Source organism: Pristiophorus japonicus, chromosome 20 (genome assembly GCF_044704955.1).
Source record: "Pristiophorus japonicus isolate sPriJap1 chromosome 20, sPriJap1.hap1, whole genome shotgun sequence".
Taxonomy (NCBI): Eukaryota; Metazoa; Chordata; class Chondrichthyes; family Pristiophoridae; genus Pristiophorus; species Pristiophorus japonicus.
The window spans coordinates 17,835,412-17,854,061 of record NC_091996.1 but is presented as its reverse complement, the minus strand read 5'-3'; the positions used below and the strand labels follow the sequence as shown (position 1 = coordinate 17,854,061).

The window sequence follows — 18,650 nt, the reverse complement described above, 5'->3', positions numbered from 1 at the left end:
GCTTAGAAAAGATACCAAGTTAAATAAATTGCGTCTAATATTCTCTGCTCAAGGAAGGTGCACTCAGCAGACCTTGAAGAATCCTGAACAATGACGTACAATTAAATAAAAAAATTGTAGAGCACTCTTAATTCAAAAATCCTTCACATGCCAATGTTTTCCTGATCCAAGCCAGAAATGAATACTAAAGCTGATCGTGCACGCTAGCCCTGGTCGAGCGTTGCTATTCTCAAATTGCTGCGTTTGATGTAAAATACAAAACTTAGATTTTTATGTGAGATGAGATCCTGCTGTTCTGCAAGGTGGGGGACAAACATATAAACACGGTAACGAATGATTTTCTACCCATAGCACCAACTGACCATACACTGCCAATTGTGTTCGAAAATGCATCAGGCTATTCTAAGCACCAGATTTAGGGGGTTAACTAGAAAGGTAGTTTCCCAGAATTTTTCAGCATGCCTTTGCCAAAGGCTACATGCAATTCGGACTCTGCAATAAGGATACGCTTTGTTGAAATAGCAGCTTAAGACATGTGCTGTAAAAGCACAGGTGTTTGCTGCTCATCCTTTGAGCCTTCAATGCATATTGCCGAGTAATAACAACTAATTTCAAAATGATTCCTGATGCAGTAGTTTTAAGATTGCCTCTTGTGTTTACAGTGTCTAATTCTCATTTAATGGGCTAACAGTAATGTAATGAATGTAATGATTCAAAAGACTTGTTACTGTAAACTGCCTCAGGTGTAAACCTGATCCAACTTTATTCGCACCCAAAGTAACCCACGCGACATGGTACCCGCGCTTATATACCAGTGATCACGCACGCGCGCGTACAGCCCGATAACCTCCGACAGTGGCGCCCCCTGGTGTCTGGTGACCCCAAGCATAAATACATAACAACATCCCTTTTCAAGATCTTAATATCAGTCGTTTTACAAATTAAGACGATCTGGGACTTTTCGCTCAAGAGTTGATTGTCTCAGTTCAACATAAGTTCTAGGCGAGCGTTCCGAGTCAGTTGTAACTGAAGGCTGAGTAACTGATCTGGTGGGAGTGGTAATGACCACATCAGAGACTGGAGGTCCAGTTTCAATAATGCCAGCAAAGTCCTCTGATGAATGAACATTGGTTGGTTGGTCACTGTCTGCATCTTCCTCAAGCGATTCCAGTTCATCTGTGTGCCGCAGTTTTATCTGATCAACATGTTTCCTGCATGTTTGCCCATTCCCGAGCACGTCAATAAACACTCTGTTACCCTCCTTGGCTGTAACAGTACAGGCGATCCACTTTGGACCTTGACCATAATTCAGTACATAAACCGGATCGTTGACAGAGATGTCACATGACAGCAGCATGATCATGATACCCTAGCTGACTTTGACGTCTGTTTTCAACACGATCATTCAAATCGGGATGAACAAGAGAGAGCTTGGTCTTGAGATTTCTCTTCATCAGTAGTTCAGCAGGGGAGACCCCAGTTAAGCGTATGAAGTCTGGTCCTGTAACTGAGCAGTATACAGGATAAGCGAGTCTGTAGTGAACTCTTGAGTTACACATTTCATACTCTGCTTGATCGTTTGAACAGCACGCTCTGCTTGACCATTAGAAGCAGGTTTGAATGGGGCTGGCCTCACATGTTTAATACCATTGAGTTTCATGAACTCTTGAAACTCCAGACTTGTGAAGCAAGATCCGTTGTCGCTCACAACAATGTCAGGCAAACCATGAGTAACAAACATGACACGAAGGCTCTCGATAGTAGCTGTAGACGTACTGGATGACATAATAACACACACTATCCACTTTGAATATGCATCCACCACAACAAAAATCATCTTTCCCAGGAAAGGTCCTGCAAAATCGATGTGGATCCTTGACCTTGGTTTAGATGGCCACGACCAAAGACTCAGCGGAGATTCCGCTGGTACTTTATTTAGCTGCATGCAAGTATTGCACTGATGCACACATGATTCCAGATCAGAGTCAATTCCAGGCCACCATACATGAGCCCTAGCAATGGCTTTCATCATGACAATACCAGGATGAGTGCTATGTAGTTCACGTACAAATTTTTGTCTACCTTTCTTAGGCATAACAACACGATTACCCCACAGTAAACAATCTGACTAAATGGACAGTTCATCTTTGCGATGGTTGTAAGGTTTGGTCTCATCACACAATTCATAGGTATTGCAGACCAATCACCACTGAGGACACAACGTTTCACAACTGATAAATTGGGGTCATGGCTGGTCCAGATCCTAACTTGTTGAACAGTGACAGGAGTTCTTTCACTCTCAAAAGCATTCATTACTAACAGTAGATCTACAGATTGAGGCGTCCCAACCTCAGGTGTTGGCAACGCCAGATGACTCAGTGCATCGACACAATTCTCAGTGCCAGGTCTATGATGAATAACATAATCATAGGCAGACAATGTCAACACCTACCTCTGGATACGGGATGATGCATTGGTATTAATATCTTTGTTTTCCGAAAACAATGAAATAAGTGGCTTGTGATCCATTTCGAGTTCAAAACGAAGACCAAACAGGTGCTGATGCATCTTTTTGACTCCATACACACAGGCCAAAGCTTCTTTTTCTACCATGCTGTAAGCTCTTTCTGCCTTTGACAAACTTCTCGAAGCATACGCAACAGGTTGTAGCTTACCTGACTCATTTGCTTGTTTGAGTACACAGCCAACCCATATGATGAAGTATCACAGGCCAATACAAGACGCTTACACAGATCAAAATGAACAAGCAACTTGTTTGAACAGGGCAGATTCTTAGCTTTCTCAAAGGCTCTATCTTGAGACACACCCCAGACCCAGTTGTCGCCTTTTCTGAGTAGCACGTGCAATGGCTCTAACAAAGTGCTCAATCTGGGTAAGAAATGACTAAAGTAATTGAGTAGCCCAAGGAATAAACGCAGCTCCGTCACATTCTGAGGCCTGGGTGCATTTTTGATGGCCTTGGTTTTCGAATCAGTAGGCTGATGCCATCAGCAGCAATCTTCCTCCCCAGGAATTCAACTTCAGGTGCCATGAAGACACACTTCGAACGTTTCAGCCTGAGTCCCACTTTGTCCAGACGATGTAGGACTTCTTCAAGATTATTCAGATGTTCAGTAGTGTCGCGACCTGTGACCAGAATGTCATCTTGAAACATGACAGTTCTAGGAACGGACTTCAGTAGGCTCTCCATATTCCTCTGAAATATGGCTGCAGCCGAACAAATTCCAAAAGGACACCTGTTGTAGACAAGTCCTTTGTAGGTGTTGATGCAGATGAGTTTCTTCAAAGTGTCGACAAGCTCCTGTGTCATATAGGCCGACGTTAGATCTAGTTTAGTGAACGACTTTTCACCAGCTAGCATGGCGAACAGGTCATCAGCCTTCAGTAACGGGTACTGATCCTGTTTCGAAAATTGGTTAATTGTAACCTTGTAGTCTCCACAAATCCTGACAGTGCCATCACTCTTCAACACAGGAACAATAGGACTGGCCCACTCGTTAAACTCGACCAATGATATGACCCCTTAACGTTGAGTCTGTCAAGCTCAATTTCAACCTTCTCCCTCATCATGTGGGGAACAGACCGAGCTTTATGATAGACAGGCCTTGCATCAGAATCCAGGTGAATCTGCCTTTAGCTCCAGTAAAATCACCAATGCCTGGTTCAAACAAAGAAGGAAACTTCTTCAACACTTGAGCACACAAAGTGTCATCCACCGATGACAACGCTTTGATATAATTCCAATTCCAATTCCACTTGATTTTCTCGAGCCAATTCCTGCCGAACAGCGTTGGACGATCCATAACGGTAGATCATGAACACACCATTATATGACACCTTGACTACTGCACTGCCAATCACCGGTATGAGTTCCTTAGTGTAAGTACGCAACTTGGCATTGACTGGACTCAGCTTAGGCTTCACAGCCTCAGTGTCCCACAGCTTGTCGAATGTCCTTTGGCTCATTATCGACTGACTCGCACCCGTGTCCCGCTCCATCGATACCGGCACGTCATTCAGCTTCACATTAACGATTATCGGCTGGCTCCTTCCCAAGAACGAATACAGACCATACACTTCCTACTCAGGTGTGTATCCGGGCCAGCACTGGACTGGTCATCATCAGCAATGTGATGAGTGGCAGCATGCTTGCTCAGTTGTGGGCACATTCTCTGAAGATGCCCCACTTTCGAACAGCCATTACAGGAGTACTGTTTAAACTGACACTGATGAGGCCGATGATTGCCCCCACAACGTCAACAGGGTGAAATCGGATTCGTACCAGTTGGCGGACTTTGAGCAGCTACAGGTTTCACATAAGCAGTCGAGTGGGCCCTGCTATAAGCAGCTCTGCCAGACAATCTTGTTTCCAGTACTTGCCGTGGAGCTCCCGACTCTTCGATGCTATCTGCCTCAAATTATCATCAGTTGTCATGCATGCCTGGGCAGCCGCAATGGCCTTGTTCAAATCCAGCGTCTCTGCAGCCAATAACTTCCGAAGAATCATGGTTGATGCCTATCACAAAGAAATCTCGCAGCACGCTCTTCCAACACGTTTCCAGACTTACACGGCGCAGCAAGACGGCGCAGCAAGACGGCGCAGCAAGACGGCGCAGCAAGACGGCGCAGGTCGGCGACGAATCCCGACACATCCTGGCCCTCAGCACCAACATGCTGTAGAAGCGATAGCGTGAGATGATGATCCCCTCTTTTGGCTTAAGATGGTCACGCACCAAAGCACACAAATCCCCATATTCTTTGTCCGTTGGACGTAAAGGCAAGAGAATATTCTTCATGAGGCCATAAATTTTTGGACCACAAACGGTGAGGAAAACTGCCCTGCACCAAACTGCGTCAGCATCTCCCTCCATTTTGTTGGGCAAAATGCTGATCCAAGCGGTCGATAAAATCCGCCCAATCCTCGCCATCCGCGAATCTCTCCAGAATTCCAATCGTGCCCATTGTACATGCGAAGGTTCTTAAGTTACCTCGTCGCCAAATGTAATGAATGTAATGACTCAAAAGACTTGTTACTGTAAACTGCCTCAGGTGTAAACCTGATCCAACTTTATTTGCGTCCAAAGTAACCCGCGTGACATGGTACCCGCGCTTATATACCAATGACCGCGCACACGCGCGTACAGCTCGATGACCTCCAACAGTGGCGCCCCCTGGTGTCTGGTGACTCCAAGCATAAATACATAACAAGTAACAAGCTGCTTTTTGTCTATGACTGTCTCAACTGGGAACATCACCACCTGCAAGTTCACCTCCAAGTCACACACCATCCTGACTTGGAAATAGATCACCGTTCCTTTATTGTTGCTGGGTCAAAAACCTGGAACACCGTACCTAACAACACTGGGAGTACCTTTACCGCATGGACTGCAGCGGTTCAATAAGGCGGCTCACCACCACCTTCTCAAGGGCAATTAGGAATGGGCAATAAATGCTGGCCTTGCCAGCGACGCCCACAACGCATGAATGATTAAAAAAAAATTTAATTAATAGAACTTATGGTTTCTAAATTGTGTCTCAACCTCTGACATCAATCTCATGCGCATTTTAGCTGTGTATCAGTGGTAATCACTGCGCCTGCTGCATGAAATAAGCTTGAGGGTCCTGATGTGTTATCCTGACTAGAATTGACAACATTCTATACAGAACCGAACTCTTTGGAATAAGAGAAGAGTGAGATTGCCTGTATATTCTTGAGATTGTCTTCAAGTCATCACACAATTGTGAATTTAGTGTCTGAAAGACTATTTAGGACTTATGCTATTATTGCCGTAGATAGCGTAAATTGTATCCATGAATGGGAATTATATTTTATATTATAGAACACTTATTTGTCTTTTGCCTAACTTTTGTAAAACCCTTTTCCGAGCAGCACCAACAGCAGATGATGGAATTAAAATTGAATTGCGCAGATAAGATGGGGGGGTGGGGGGGGGGAGACTCTTGTTGACAATGCAGAAGTACTGTCTACAGATTACAAAGTTAAAAGGTTATCTATTGTTCCTTCAGAAACCAGTATCTGGAAGGTTGACGACCAGTGCTGACTGGGTATTGGATCCTGCTGAACTCGCAAAGAAATTCAGCAAACGTACTAAAGCAATCATCATCAACACTCCAAACAACCCTCTTGGCAAGGTAACAGTGAAGAGGAACTGTGCAGTTACAGGCTGCCTTATGACAGCTGCGAGTGATTAAGGTTTATTTAAGACCTTTGTTTGTTGTGGATTCAAGTCCGAATCCTAGAATATGTGTGCTACAAACACGAAGAAGGGTTGTTTAGTTCTTCTCTAGAGCATTTTCAGTAGCCTTAGGGATAGAATATCTCATCTCCGTTCTTTCCTTCATTAGACCAATGTCAGATGTAGACATCTATTTGATGGATAGTGGAATTGTTTGAATTGGAAAGCTTGTTAATATAAATCATTGTGTGTAATTATTGATGATCTACTACTAAATGCCATTCTGTTCAAACATTTAGTATATATCATCATCATAGGCGGTCCCTCAAAACGAGGATGACTTGCTTCCACGTCAAAAAAGGATGAGTTCACAGGTGTTTCAATGAAGGACATAATATTCCAGATCCCGAACTACATGTTGAAGGGTGGAAGATGCCTGTGCGTGGATTTTTTTAATGTGTGGTGGCCGTTGCACACCAGCCACCACACGGGCTTGACAGAGCTAGGTCTTGGACCAGTGGCAAGGATTAACAAGGTATATATACTATTTGTATATACAGTCATTCTGTGGAATTGCACACAGAGGCAATACCATGCCCTGTGTTCAGGTCAAGTAGGGTTAGAGGTTGGGGGATAACTCGACAAAGGCGGGGAGGGTCGGGGATGAGGGAGGAGGGGAAGTTGAGCTGCTGTCTGACTAAGTGACAGAGTTTACCAGATGCTGCTTGGAAGGATCCAGTTGCAAAGAAATTCAAGGCAGCTGTGATGTTGACTGATACAGACATTGCTGTTCTTCTGGTGCAAGTGAGCTGCAGATCTTCAAGTGTCATCTCCTGAAGCAGTGCTGTACAGAGAAATCTAAGTAAGACCGTCTTGGCCTGTACATTCTGATGAGTTGGTACCTACATGTAGGAAACAAGCATCTTCTGTGATGTCTCAGTCTAACTCACTATTATCTCTTCCTCTTCAAAATATAGAAATAGAGGGATTCTCATTGGGAATCTATGTCCACAGTTCAAAACTGTAATTTCTGCCAAACTGATTAAATATGGCAGAAATAGTGCTAACAGTACCTCCAGAGGACCAACCAGCTAAAATTAATTTGCAGAACAATTAACCTTTACCTCCGACAAACCAAATGTCCTTCTCAATGTGGCATCCCCCTCAAGGGCACTGCCGTGTTACTCATACTGCCACTTATATAGAGGAGGTTTTACCTGGGGTCGGGTTGGGCTGAAAGTTGGCGAAATGCAGCGGGAAGATTAGCCATGCCTACCTGATTCCACTTTATATATGACAGGGCAGACTCCTAGCAGAGATTAAAGAAGAATATTGGATTTTAGGGAAGAAAACTCTGGTGCAATTTTTCTGGAGCAGGTTTGAGGCGGTCGGCCTTGCCACCCCATTTTATTCCGTTTAGTGCTCCTAACGTGCTCAAAAATGGTAGGTACTTCAAAGGAAAATTCAGTCCATAAGCTCTCAGTATAAAATCACTGGGCTCAATTTTGCTTAAGCCCATTTTCTGGCGTATTGCCAGAGTTACGCCCATTTTTCTAGGCCAGAAATGCGGCAGAAATATTTTGCCAAAGTTTCCCCGATGTATAATTCAAATTTGGCGCCACATAGCGTGTCCAGTCGCCTCGGGGTGGAGGGGGGGGGGTGCAACCTGCTGTCTACGCTGAAAAAACGATGCCACACCTTCTGCACATTCGCGGGGATAAAAGTGACGTTTTTGTTGTTATTTCAATGGACGCGCATGCGCAGTACAGCTCCGGGTTGGCAATCGGCCATTTTTAATGAGCCAGTTGTGTGTGTGACAACGAACTGGAGCAATACAAGATGCAACGAGGTGCAAGGACCAAGAATTTCTTACAGGATGAAGTGGAGGCACTAGTTACTGTGATTGAGACCAGATGGCAGGAGCTGGATACCAGCAGAGGTCACATAAAAGTTCCACCCAAAGAAATACTCGACGTGGGTGAGGGAGGCCTCCTGCCCAGCAGCCTACGGGCTCTGATGTTCCTCATGCGATGATGTTGAATCAATTGTTTCCACGTAGCGCCATGATGCAGAACGCTCTCGCACATGGTATGGCATTGTCAGTATTACACCCATAGTTAAATTTCACCTTTGTAAGAAGCTCAAAATGGCAGGAAAGCAGGCAGGACAGGTTCTTTGTTCTCTCTCCCTAAGGTCTGTAAAGATGGACCACACCCAGGTCTTGTGACTTCTCCCCTTCTCCCGCCCCCCCCCACAACTCATTGCAGTCTTGTGACTTCTCCCCTTCTCCCGCCCCCCCCCCACAACTCACTGCAGTCTTGTGCCCAGTGCAGCAGCCTTCCGATCGGCACTTCCCCCCCCCCCCCCTGGGCTTGTTTTCCACATGAGCCCCTGTGTCTGGGCGTGGGGCAGATTCTCCAGCCCTGTTTGAAGACGTTCGGTGGTGGCATGTGAGTAAAAAAAAATGAAAACTTCAGAAATCCAAGAAACTTCCATGTACTCCGTTGAAAGGTAAAAAAAGTTGAACTTTATTATGGATATTTAAAGTGTTCTCGACTCCCTCCAAAAACTTCGATGAAAAACAATGGCGTCTATCAGCGCCAATTTTTCAATGTGTGCTGCTTTCTATTAACCCACCAGAAGGTTTTTCGGGAGTGGCCAGCTACGCCGACCGAGGATTAAAAATTTGGGGGCAAACTGCGAAAAATGATGAAAACTGGCGCAGACGAGGGAACCCCCTAATGCGTCAAAAAAGTTCAACCTAGAAAAATCGTAACTAAAGCAGTTACGCGGCGCAAATTCCAGGGGGAAACTTTGAATTAAATACTTACGCCAGAAAAAAACGCGCGCCAAAAAAAACAGCGCAAATGACCCGGGAAAATTGAGCCCACTATTTTGTTAGCAGCTGGGGAGTTAAAGCACTTAGCTGAAACCTTAACAAAACCTCTATTACAGCACCACCTACAGGCGGAACAGGTATTAGCAGGATATTTTAATGGAAAAATGCCATCCAGTTTTTCTGACTGGAGAGAAATATGCAGTGGGGTCCCCCAGAGGTCAGTATTAGACTGTTGCTTTTCTTGTTATATATAAATGACCTGGACTTGGGTACAGGGAGTACAATTTTGAAGATCGCAGATGATACAAAACTTGGCAACATAGTAAATAATGAACAGGATAATAGCAGACTTCAGGAGGTCATGGATAGACTGGTGAAATGGGCAGACACATGGCAGATGCACTCTAATGTGGATTAATGTGAAGAAACAGGTTGGAGAGGCAGTATAATCTAAACGGTACTATTTGCAAGAGCAGAGGGACCTGGGGGTGCAGGTGGCAGGGCAAGTTGATAAGCCAGTTAGGAAAGCGTATGGGATACTTGACTTTGTTAATAGGGGCAGTGAATACAAAAACAAGGAAGTCATGTTATCTCTTTACAAATCACTAGATATGCTTCAGCAGGACTATTGTGTACAATTCTGGGCACCACACTTTAGGAAGGATGTCAAGGCCTTGGAGAGGGTGCAGAGAAGGTTTACCAAGAGAATACCAGGGATGAGGGAGTTCAGTTATGTGGAGAGACTGGAGAAGTTGGGATTCTTCTCCTTAGAGCAGAGAAGGTTAAGGGGAGATCTAATAGAGGTATTCAAAAATATGAGGGGAGAAACTGTTTCCTCCGGCAAGTGGGTCGGTAAACAGAGGTCAAAGATTTAAAATAATTGGCTAAAGAACTAGAAGAGAAATGAGGAGAAATCGTTTTCACACAGAGGATTGTTATGACCTGGAATGTGCTACCTGAAAGAGTGGTGGAAGCAGGTTCCATAGGAACTTTCAAAAGGTAATTGGACGTGCACTTGTGGACTAATTTACAGGATAATGGGAAAAAAGCTGGCGTGTGGGACTAAATCGGACAGCTCTTTCAAAGAGACCGCACAGGCACGACGAGCCGAATAACTTCCTTTTGTACTTCAAAATTCTATAGGGCTAGAAATTTGTTATAAGCCAAGGAATGAGCGGTGTTTAGACTAAAAATGGTTAAGTAGTGCCAACTGAAAATCGTCTAGACTGCACGCAAAACTCATGCTCACTCGTTATTAAAATGATTGCAGTCATATATCTAGTCTTAAAAATCCAAGCTCCTTGCCGTAACACTGGACCAATGTTGGGAGCAGTCTAGTTGCAAGTCATGATTGCCACAGGCTTTTTTCACTACTTAAAGGGGAGGTTCATTGATGCTGCAGCACCTCATTCTCATTGTTGGATGTGCAGCTGCCCCAACAATCCTAACAAGAAGAAACAGCAGGGGAAGGTTCCAGAGCAGTGAATACATTGCCGTGATGGCAGATTGCCGCCCCAGGGAGAGAGCCCAGAGCTTCTCTTACAAAGCTTCGGAGGCGTTGGTTTTCGCGTTGGAGAGAAGGCGGGTGGTCGTGTACCCACCAACTGGCAGGAGGCCCTCGCTACAAGTCTGCCGCACCATGTGGAAGGAGGTAGCACAGCATGTCACCAGCAGCACTATGGTCCCCCGGACCCACAATCAGTGCAGGAAGAAGTTTAACAACCTCACACGGGTAGTCAGGGTGAGCGAAAGCTTCAACTAATGCTACATACCACCTTCTGAACCACAAGCTTCACACACTGGCCAAAGCACCACACCTCCAGCACTCACCCACCAATAATCTCTACCTACCAACACTCACACCCACATCTCACACCTTGCACACAATGATAGCTATTCTACTATGGCAAGCACATCACCCAAACACATTGCACCACACTCACACACTTTCCTTTCTCTTGCAGACCAAGGTGGCTCACAACCAGAGGGAGCAAGAGTAGACAGACGGGGGCCAAGCCCACGCTGAACATCTGAGTGATCTGGAGAATCAAGTGCTGCAGATTATTGGGTGCCAGCTCGTGAACACTGTGGCCAACGGCGGCATTGACCTCTTTGGGGACAATAACGTCATGTCTTCTCATGTCTACTCCTTCTAATACCCCACTCAGCCCACAATCGTTTCACACTTTCAAGCTACTCATGCTGTACACATGCATTTCTGCCTTCCTGCCCCCTCCCCTCATTCCTCAAACCCGACTCTTGTGTTTTTCTACTTTCAGATAATCAGCAGCCTGACCCTGAGCACACCGCAGAGAATGAGCGAGAGAATAGGAGCAGGAAGAAGACTCCGGATCACTGCATCTCTCACCCGCAGACATCAGCTCAGATACTGGCACTACGCGTCCTTTAGAGGCTGGTGTGGTAGCGGGATCTGCACAGGGTGAGGCAACGGGCTCGAGTGGGCTGCAGCAAGGCCACGGGGAAAGGTTAGCTCGGGGGCCAGCTCAGATGAGGACTTTGATGGGGAGGCCTTTAGAAGAAAGATGATGGGCATGCACATGATGGGTGCAATTGCAAGGCTGCCAGAGAGCCTCTGTGCAATGACAAGGAGCGTGCAGGAGTCTGCCTCCAACATTGCACAAGGCTCTGCGCAGAGCATAGAGCTCATCATTTCCGGTCTACAAATGATGGTAGACTCCCAGAGAGAACCGTGGCAACCCAGACGTGATGGGCAATGTCACAGCTCCCATTGCAACACAGGCAGAAGCGACCCAACGTCTTAGTGCTGCAGCAGAAGCTCAGACCGCTCTCATGCAGTCTCTGCCTGATGGCATCCAATCTCTGGCTGTTCTCATGCAGGCTCAGCGTGATGGCACCCAAGCTCTGACTACTGCCATCATGGCTGCGTATACCACCGTCGACTGGGGCTTTCACGGTGTCGCAGCAGGCTAGCAACCTTTGTTCCAACAGATTACTAAGGATGCTGAGGTGCTGCTCCCGGGGAGTGGCAGTGGGTGAGTGGAGCAGGAACCTGCTGTCCTCTCTCAGGGTGACAGCATTCCTGCTCCCACCACTGCCACTCCACCATTGCCCTTGTCACTGCCTATCATACAGCCAGCCCAGACTGCTGCTGCCCATGCCGAGGTGGTGTAGTCTACAGCTGGGCCTTCTAGGTCCAGAGCTGGTCGAGATTGTCCTACATGGCCATCTGAAGTGTGCCACACGGAAACTCAGCAGCCTCCCACCAGCCGTGCTGCATCCATTGGCGGGGCACTTCGTAGGAACACTAGACTAGGAACAACACACACTAAAGGATTGCACAAGGGTGATTCGTTCATAGTATTGGCGTGCTCAAGCAATGGTTCCGCTGACTTGACCGCTCCAGAGGAGCCCTCCAGCACTCGGCTGAGCGGGTGTCCCATTTCATGGTGGTCTGCTGCATGTTCTACAACTTGGCCAACATGAGGGCGCAGCCCTTGCCACCAGGGATTGTGGGACCACCTCAGAAGGAGGAGGAGGAAGAGGAAGACGAGGGACAGGAGAGAGGGAGAAGACAGCCACTCAGTCGGCCTTCCAGAAGGGCGGTCCATGACCAGCTCATCAGTCTGCTTCTAGTGAATGAAACCCCAGATCCCTGTTGCTCACCACATCCCCTGTCGCAGTTAATTTCACAGCACAATGCTGAAATTAGAGACACCACAAAAGAATCCAAACAGAATTAATGAATTTAGCTATACACATATAACATCAATAAATAACAGGGCCTTGACATCAGAATTCTAGTGAACAGTGCTTCAGATAGGCCGATTGTGTGTTTACAATCTACCTACAATTCAGTGACCATTACAGACCTGGTTAAATATAATGACCTTTAGACTATTATCTTTACAACCTGCCTACAATTCATGACCACAATTGTGAATTAGTATTTTGTGGAACAGAATCCTTAAATTGAAATGTTGCATTGTTAAAATAATTATCTTCCACCTCATAGGCAGTCCCTCGAAACAAAGATGACTTGCTTCCACGCCAAAAATAGATGAGTTTACATGTGTTTCAGTGAAGGACCTGAACTACATCCTGAAGGGTGGAAGATGCCTGTGCATGGATTTTCTTAACTTGTGGCTGTTGCACACCAGCCACCACACGGGCTTGACAGAGCTAGGTCTTGGTCCAGTGGCAAGGATTACCCAAGGCCACTGGTGGCCAGCTCTATTGCACGACCTAGTGCGTACACATATCGCAGTGTGGGCTGGCCCATGCTTCCATACCTTCCATACCTGTGGCCTAACAATGAGGCTGGTTTTCAAATGAAGGCTCACTAGCTAAACAGTTCCTATCTGCTTGTTCCAGTGGACATTAGTCCCAGGATTAGCCTAGTTCCCACATTACAACAATGACTACACTCTTTAAAAAAAAAGTACTTAATTGACTGTAAAACGCTTTGAGACGCCTGGTGGTCATGAAAGGCGCTATATAAATGCAAGTCTTTTTTTCGTTTAGTTGAAGAAGAGCAGAGATCACCCGGCATCCTGACTAACATTCTTCCTGCAATGAGCATTACAAAAAAGTAGATTAACTAGTCATTCATCTTCTTGATGTTTGTGGCACCTTTGGCTACAACACAAGGCATTTCAACAAGGAGTAATTCATTTTATGTAAAGCGCTTTGGGATGTTCACCAGATACGGGGCCCAAATTTGTCCAGGAGTTGCTCCGTTTTTTTTGGAGCAACTTGATTTTTTTGGACTATCTTAAAAATCACAATTCTGCCCATTTAATTTGCACCAGTGTAAGTGAGTTAGTTAGGATTTTTTTAGTTTCGTTTTTTTTTAAATGGGGGCGTTACCAGCCACCTATGCCTGTTTTGGCCATTTAAGCCAGTTTGGACAGCTAATAGTTGCTCCAAACTAACTTAGGCCAGTGTATGTGGCCACTTGTGGCCCACACAGAAAACCCTTGCGGAGAGTTAAGAAATCAGCGCAGGTAAGTACATTCTAAAGCACCAAGCACTAAACAAAGCACAAAAAAATAATAAAAAATACAAGGAAGCTGAGAGGACCTGCACCTAGCACCAAGACTTATAAAGCACTAAACAAAGCACAAAAAGTAATAAGCAATTAATTAACAAATAAAAAAATAGAAAGAACACTGCACCTAAAGCACCAAGACTTACAAAGTATTAAACAAAGCACAAAAAAAAAGCAATTAATTAACAAATAAAAAATAGAAGGAAGCAGAGAAGACCTGCACCTAAAGCACCAAGACTTACAAAGCACTAAACACAGCACAAAAAGTAATAAACATTCAATAAAAAATAAAGAACTGAAGTAAATAATTCAATTCACAAATAAAGAACTGAAGTAAATCCTACCTTCAACTAAACTCGGCAGCGGCCGGCCTGTGCGGGAGGCCATTCGGCCAGGGATAGGGGCGGTGTGCTTCGGGCCCCTCCCACACAGCCTGCAGAGCGCACACTCAGATTCTGGGGGCGAGGAGCTACTGCGCATGCGCGCACACTCGAGCGCGCATGTGCAGGCTCCCGGCACTGTTTTCAGCGCTGGGACCTGGCTCCGCCCTCCCTCTGCTTTTGCCACGCCAAGGCCTACGACGGTCCATGAAGCGGTGAGAATACGAAGCTACATTTTTGGTGCCGCTTTTGGAGTACAAAGTCGGCGCACCTCAGGCAAGTGCGCCGTTTTAATCGGAGGGCGAAATTTTAGCCCATGATGAGGTGTTCTACAAATACGTTATTTTTAATAGTTCAGTGATCATTAAAATAAAAAAGCTAGTATCGGTAATAGTGACCATGTAACTACCGGATTATCATTAAAAACTCATCTGGTTCACTAATGTCCTTTAGGGAAGGAAATTTACCGTCCTTACCTGGTATGGCCTATATGTGTCTCCAGACCCACAGCAATGTGGTTGACTCTTAACTGCCCTCTGAAATGGCCTAGCAAGCCACTTAGTTGTGTCTAAGGCGGCTCACCACCATCTTCTCGAGAGCAATTAGGGATGGGCAATAAAGGCCGGCTTTGCCAGCGGCGCCCACATCCCATGAATGAATACATTTTTTTTTCCATGAATATGAAGGCAGCAGGTTTAGCTTGATAAGACATTTGTGAATGGCCAAACAATTGTATTCACTTTAGCCAAGGCATGTTCAGAATGAGGATTAAATGACAAGCGGAAACAGAAATGTTCTAGCGGCGACTGACATTCCTCCCTAATGAGTAAACGGAAATGGAGTCAGTTCTGTGACCTGACTGGAAAGGGAAGCCTCGAGAAAGATGAAAGAAAGGTTAATATAGCAGAACCGAGTACAAAGAAAGAAGGAAGTTTAGCTAGTTTCCATCCACTTCAAGCATATTACTGAACAGTTGCTCTTTGTTTGACCCCAACTTAGGTTTTCAAACGTGAAGAGTTGCAGGTGATCGCAGATCTCTGTGTGAAACACAATGTGTTGTGTATTAGTGACGAGGTGTATGAGTGGCTGGTGTATGATGCTAATGAACACGTGCGAATTGGTAAGAAAGCATTATCCGAACAATCTTAGCCAAATGTGTGTAAACGTGAACAGTTCGAAAATGAGGGAACCTGATTTTAGCATCAGGTTTACTTATAATCTATCTCAACTCCATATTACTTCCTTCAGCTGAAGAGATCAAGGCAGTGTTACCCAATGTCTGCCTGTAATCACACAAGACGAGCATACTGAGAGTCATCAATTTCCATTCCCCTTATGTGGATGTTGTGTTCACAGTAGACTTTCCCTTTTGACCCAGCTGAATACTTATCAAGTGTACAGCTGATCAACTGTGGCAAGTGGATCGGAGTGACAGGCAGCCCTTTGGCTCAACCCCTTGTTTATCTATTTTGGAAATGAGGACTGTAATTGGTAGACACAACACTGATTTGAGAGCCTGCTTCTGTGTGTGGGGAGAGGCTTTAACTCGTTTTTTTCCAACTGTTGGCTCCGTTTTCCATTGACTATATGCTTCAGTTCATTGCATAACTTTGTTGCACAGTAATTAACACTCTGCTATGAATGTGTATGATTATAGTAGTCTTAACAAAATTATCAAAAACAGAATCTTTTCTTTCCCCAAAACTCTGGAACATTGTTTGAAAGGTTCAGCTTATTGCACTGAAGCACTTCGGACAGCTTTACTGCTAAAATACAGGACTCAAAATTGCCCAGGAGTTGCTGTTTTTTTTTGGAGCAACTTGATTTTTCTGGAGTATATTGAAAATTCCCGTTTTGCACATTCAATTTGCGCCAGTGTCAGTGAGTTAATTAGGATTTTTTTAGTTTAGTTTAGTTTTTTTCAAAAGGGGGCATTACCAGCCACCTACGCCTGTTTTGGCCATTTAAGCCAGTTTGGACAGCTAATAGTTACTCCAAACTAACTTAGGTCAGTGTATATGGCCACTTGTGGCCGCACAGAAAACCCTTGCGGAGAGTTAAGAAATCAGTGCAGGAGGGCAGCAGAACTGTAAAGAGACAAAACATATTTACATAATTTTTTCAAAATATCCAAATAAAAAATCGAAGTACCTCCTGCTCGTAATTCTTATGTTCTCCCAGTCGCCTAAGCTCATCCACCATCATAGAAATTTTTTATACCATATAGCCACTGTTTATTTTCTGTTTTTAAATATTTTGAAAATTCAAGCAAAATTATTCCATCAAATCTAATCTTCAAGAATTGATTATGATGTATTTGAAAGTATTTTCTATTAACTTGGTTAGAAAAGTATTTTCATCAACAGGGTTAAGGAAAGTCTTGAGTAAGCTCATTAAAATTATTGGCTACACAGTTATCACCCCCCCCGGGATCAAAACTCCCTCCCCCCTGTCCCGATCAAAACTCACCCCCCACCCCCCACCCCCGATCAAAAATCCCTCCCCCCTGTCCCAATCAAAACTCCCCACCGCATCAAAACTGGCTTCCATCTCTTCACAGTACTGAGATGATAGTATAAGTCATAAACAACATCCTCTGTGACTGTGACTCACAGCAACCTCTCCACAGTGTTTGATACAGTTGACCACACAATCCTCCTCCAACACCTCATTGGTTGCTTTAACCTGACTTTCTGTCACTACTCCGGACCCCAAGTTTCTACACGCGGCAAAACAGGCGCCCCTCCGAGCTGGGCGCCCGTTTATCGCGCCGAAAACGGCGCCTGAAAAAAAACGCGCTATTCTCGAGCGCTTTGCAGCTCGATGTCTGCTTGGCGCGACGCCCAGGGGGCGGAGCCTACCACTCGTGCCGATTTTGTAAGTAGGAGGGGGCGGGTACAATTTAAATTAGTTTTTTTAGTGCCGGCAACCCTGCGCGTGCGCGTTGGAGCATTCGCGCACGCGCAGTGTGAAGGAAACATTGGCACTCGGCCATTTTAAAAAGTGCTGCAGAAAAAGTGAAAATTTGTTTATTGAACCCTTGCAAAGGCTTGTATTTAAATTTTCTTGATATTTCTGTGTGTGAGGGTGAGGGAGTGCATTCTGTAATTAAAGATAGACTGTGATAAACGGGACACATGCACTTGTTTGAGACTATTCAAATTCTTTGTATCTGTTCAATTTTTAAAATTTTTTAATAAAACTACATTGCCCTTCCATGATCAGCACTGAGGCCCGACAGCAAACAGCTGCCTCAAGTACTGAGGCTTCTTGCAGCTTTCTCCCCCCGCCGTCGGTCGGGCCCGTCGGGAACGGCTGCCTCAAGTAATGAGGCTTACCCCCCCCACCCCCTGCCGTTGGGAACGGCTGCCTCAAGTTCTGAGGCTTCCTGCAGCCTTCTCCCTGCCTCCCCCTGCCGTCGGTCGTTCTCGACGGCAAACCGCTGCCTGAAAGGCCTGCCTGAAGCACTTTCACACAGGTAGGAACATGGTTTATTTCATCTTTTCTTTGCTTATAAATTTTTATTCAGGTTGGATTTATTTGTATAATATTTGTATAAGTATAACTAAGGATTTATTGTAGAATGTAATGACTTCCCTCTGCCCGCCCCCCCACCACCTCGTTCCGGACGCCTAACTTGTAACCTGCGCCTGATTTTTTTAATGTGTAGACAAGGTTTTTTCAAGCCTACAAAAATCTTCACTTGCTCCATTCTAAGTTATTTTGGAGTACGTTTTCACTGTGGAAACTTTCAAATCAGGCGTCAGTGGCCGGACACGTCCCCTTTTGAAAAAAAAATTCTGTTCAAAAGTGAAACTATTCTACCTGACTAGAACGGCAGAAAACTTAAATGTGGAGAATTCCGATTTCTAAGATACTCCGTTCTCCACCAGTTGCTCCTAAAAATCAGGAGCAAATCATGTGGAAACTTGGGGCCATAATCTCTCCTTTCCTGACTCTGCATAGGTTCTGCATCCACCTGTTTGTGACATGCCATGGGACATTTTGATGTTAAAAGTGCTCTATAAATGCAAGTTGCTTGCTGTTATTGTTCTTTTGATCTGACTAAATAATTTAAATCGTAGTTTGATGCAATTTGAGTCTTGTGGGTGCGTAGTAACAGATTTACCACCAATTTTGCTTGGGTAGTATTTCTTATGAGGTTCAACTCTGGGCAGGGAGCC

General features: G+C 45.2%; 1 protein-coding gene across 6 annotated transcripts in view; it reads left to right on the top strand.

Moving 5' to 3' along the window:
• Positions 1-18,650, top strand: part of LOC139233191 (kynurenine--oxoglutarate transaminase 1-like) — a 74,598-nt gene that overhangs the window by 32,494 nt on the left and 23,454 nt on the right. For all 6 annotated transcript variants that reach the window (XM_070863829.1, XM_070863827.1, XM_070863831.1 and 3 more), the window contains 2 exons: positions 6,049-6,174; positions 15,466-15,586. In XM_070863829.1, the coding sequence (XP_070719930.1) occupies positions 6,049-6,174; positions 15,466-15,586 (247 nt within the window). The remainder of the gene's footprint in view (positions 1-6,048; positions 6,175-15,465; positions 15,587-18,650) is intronic.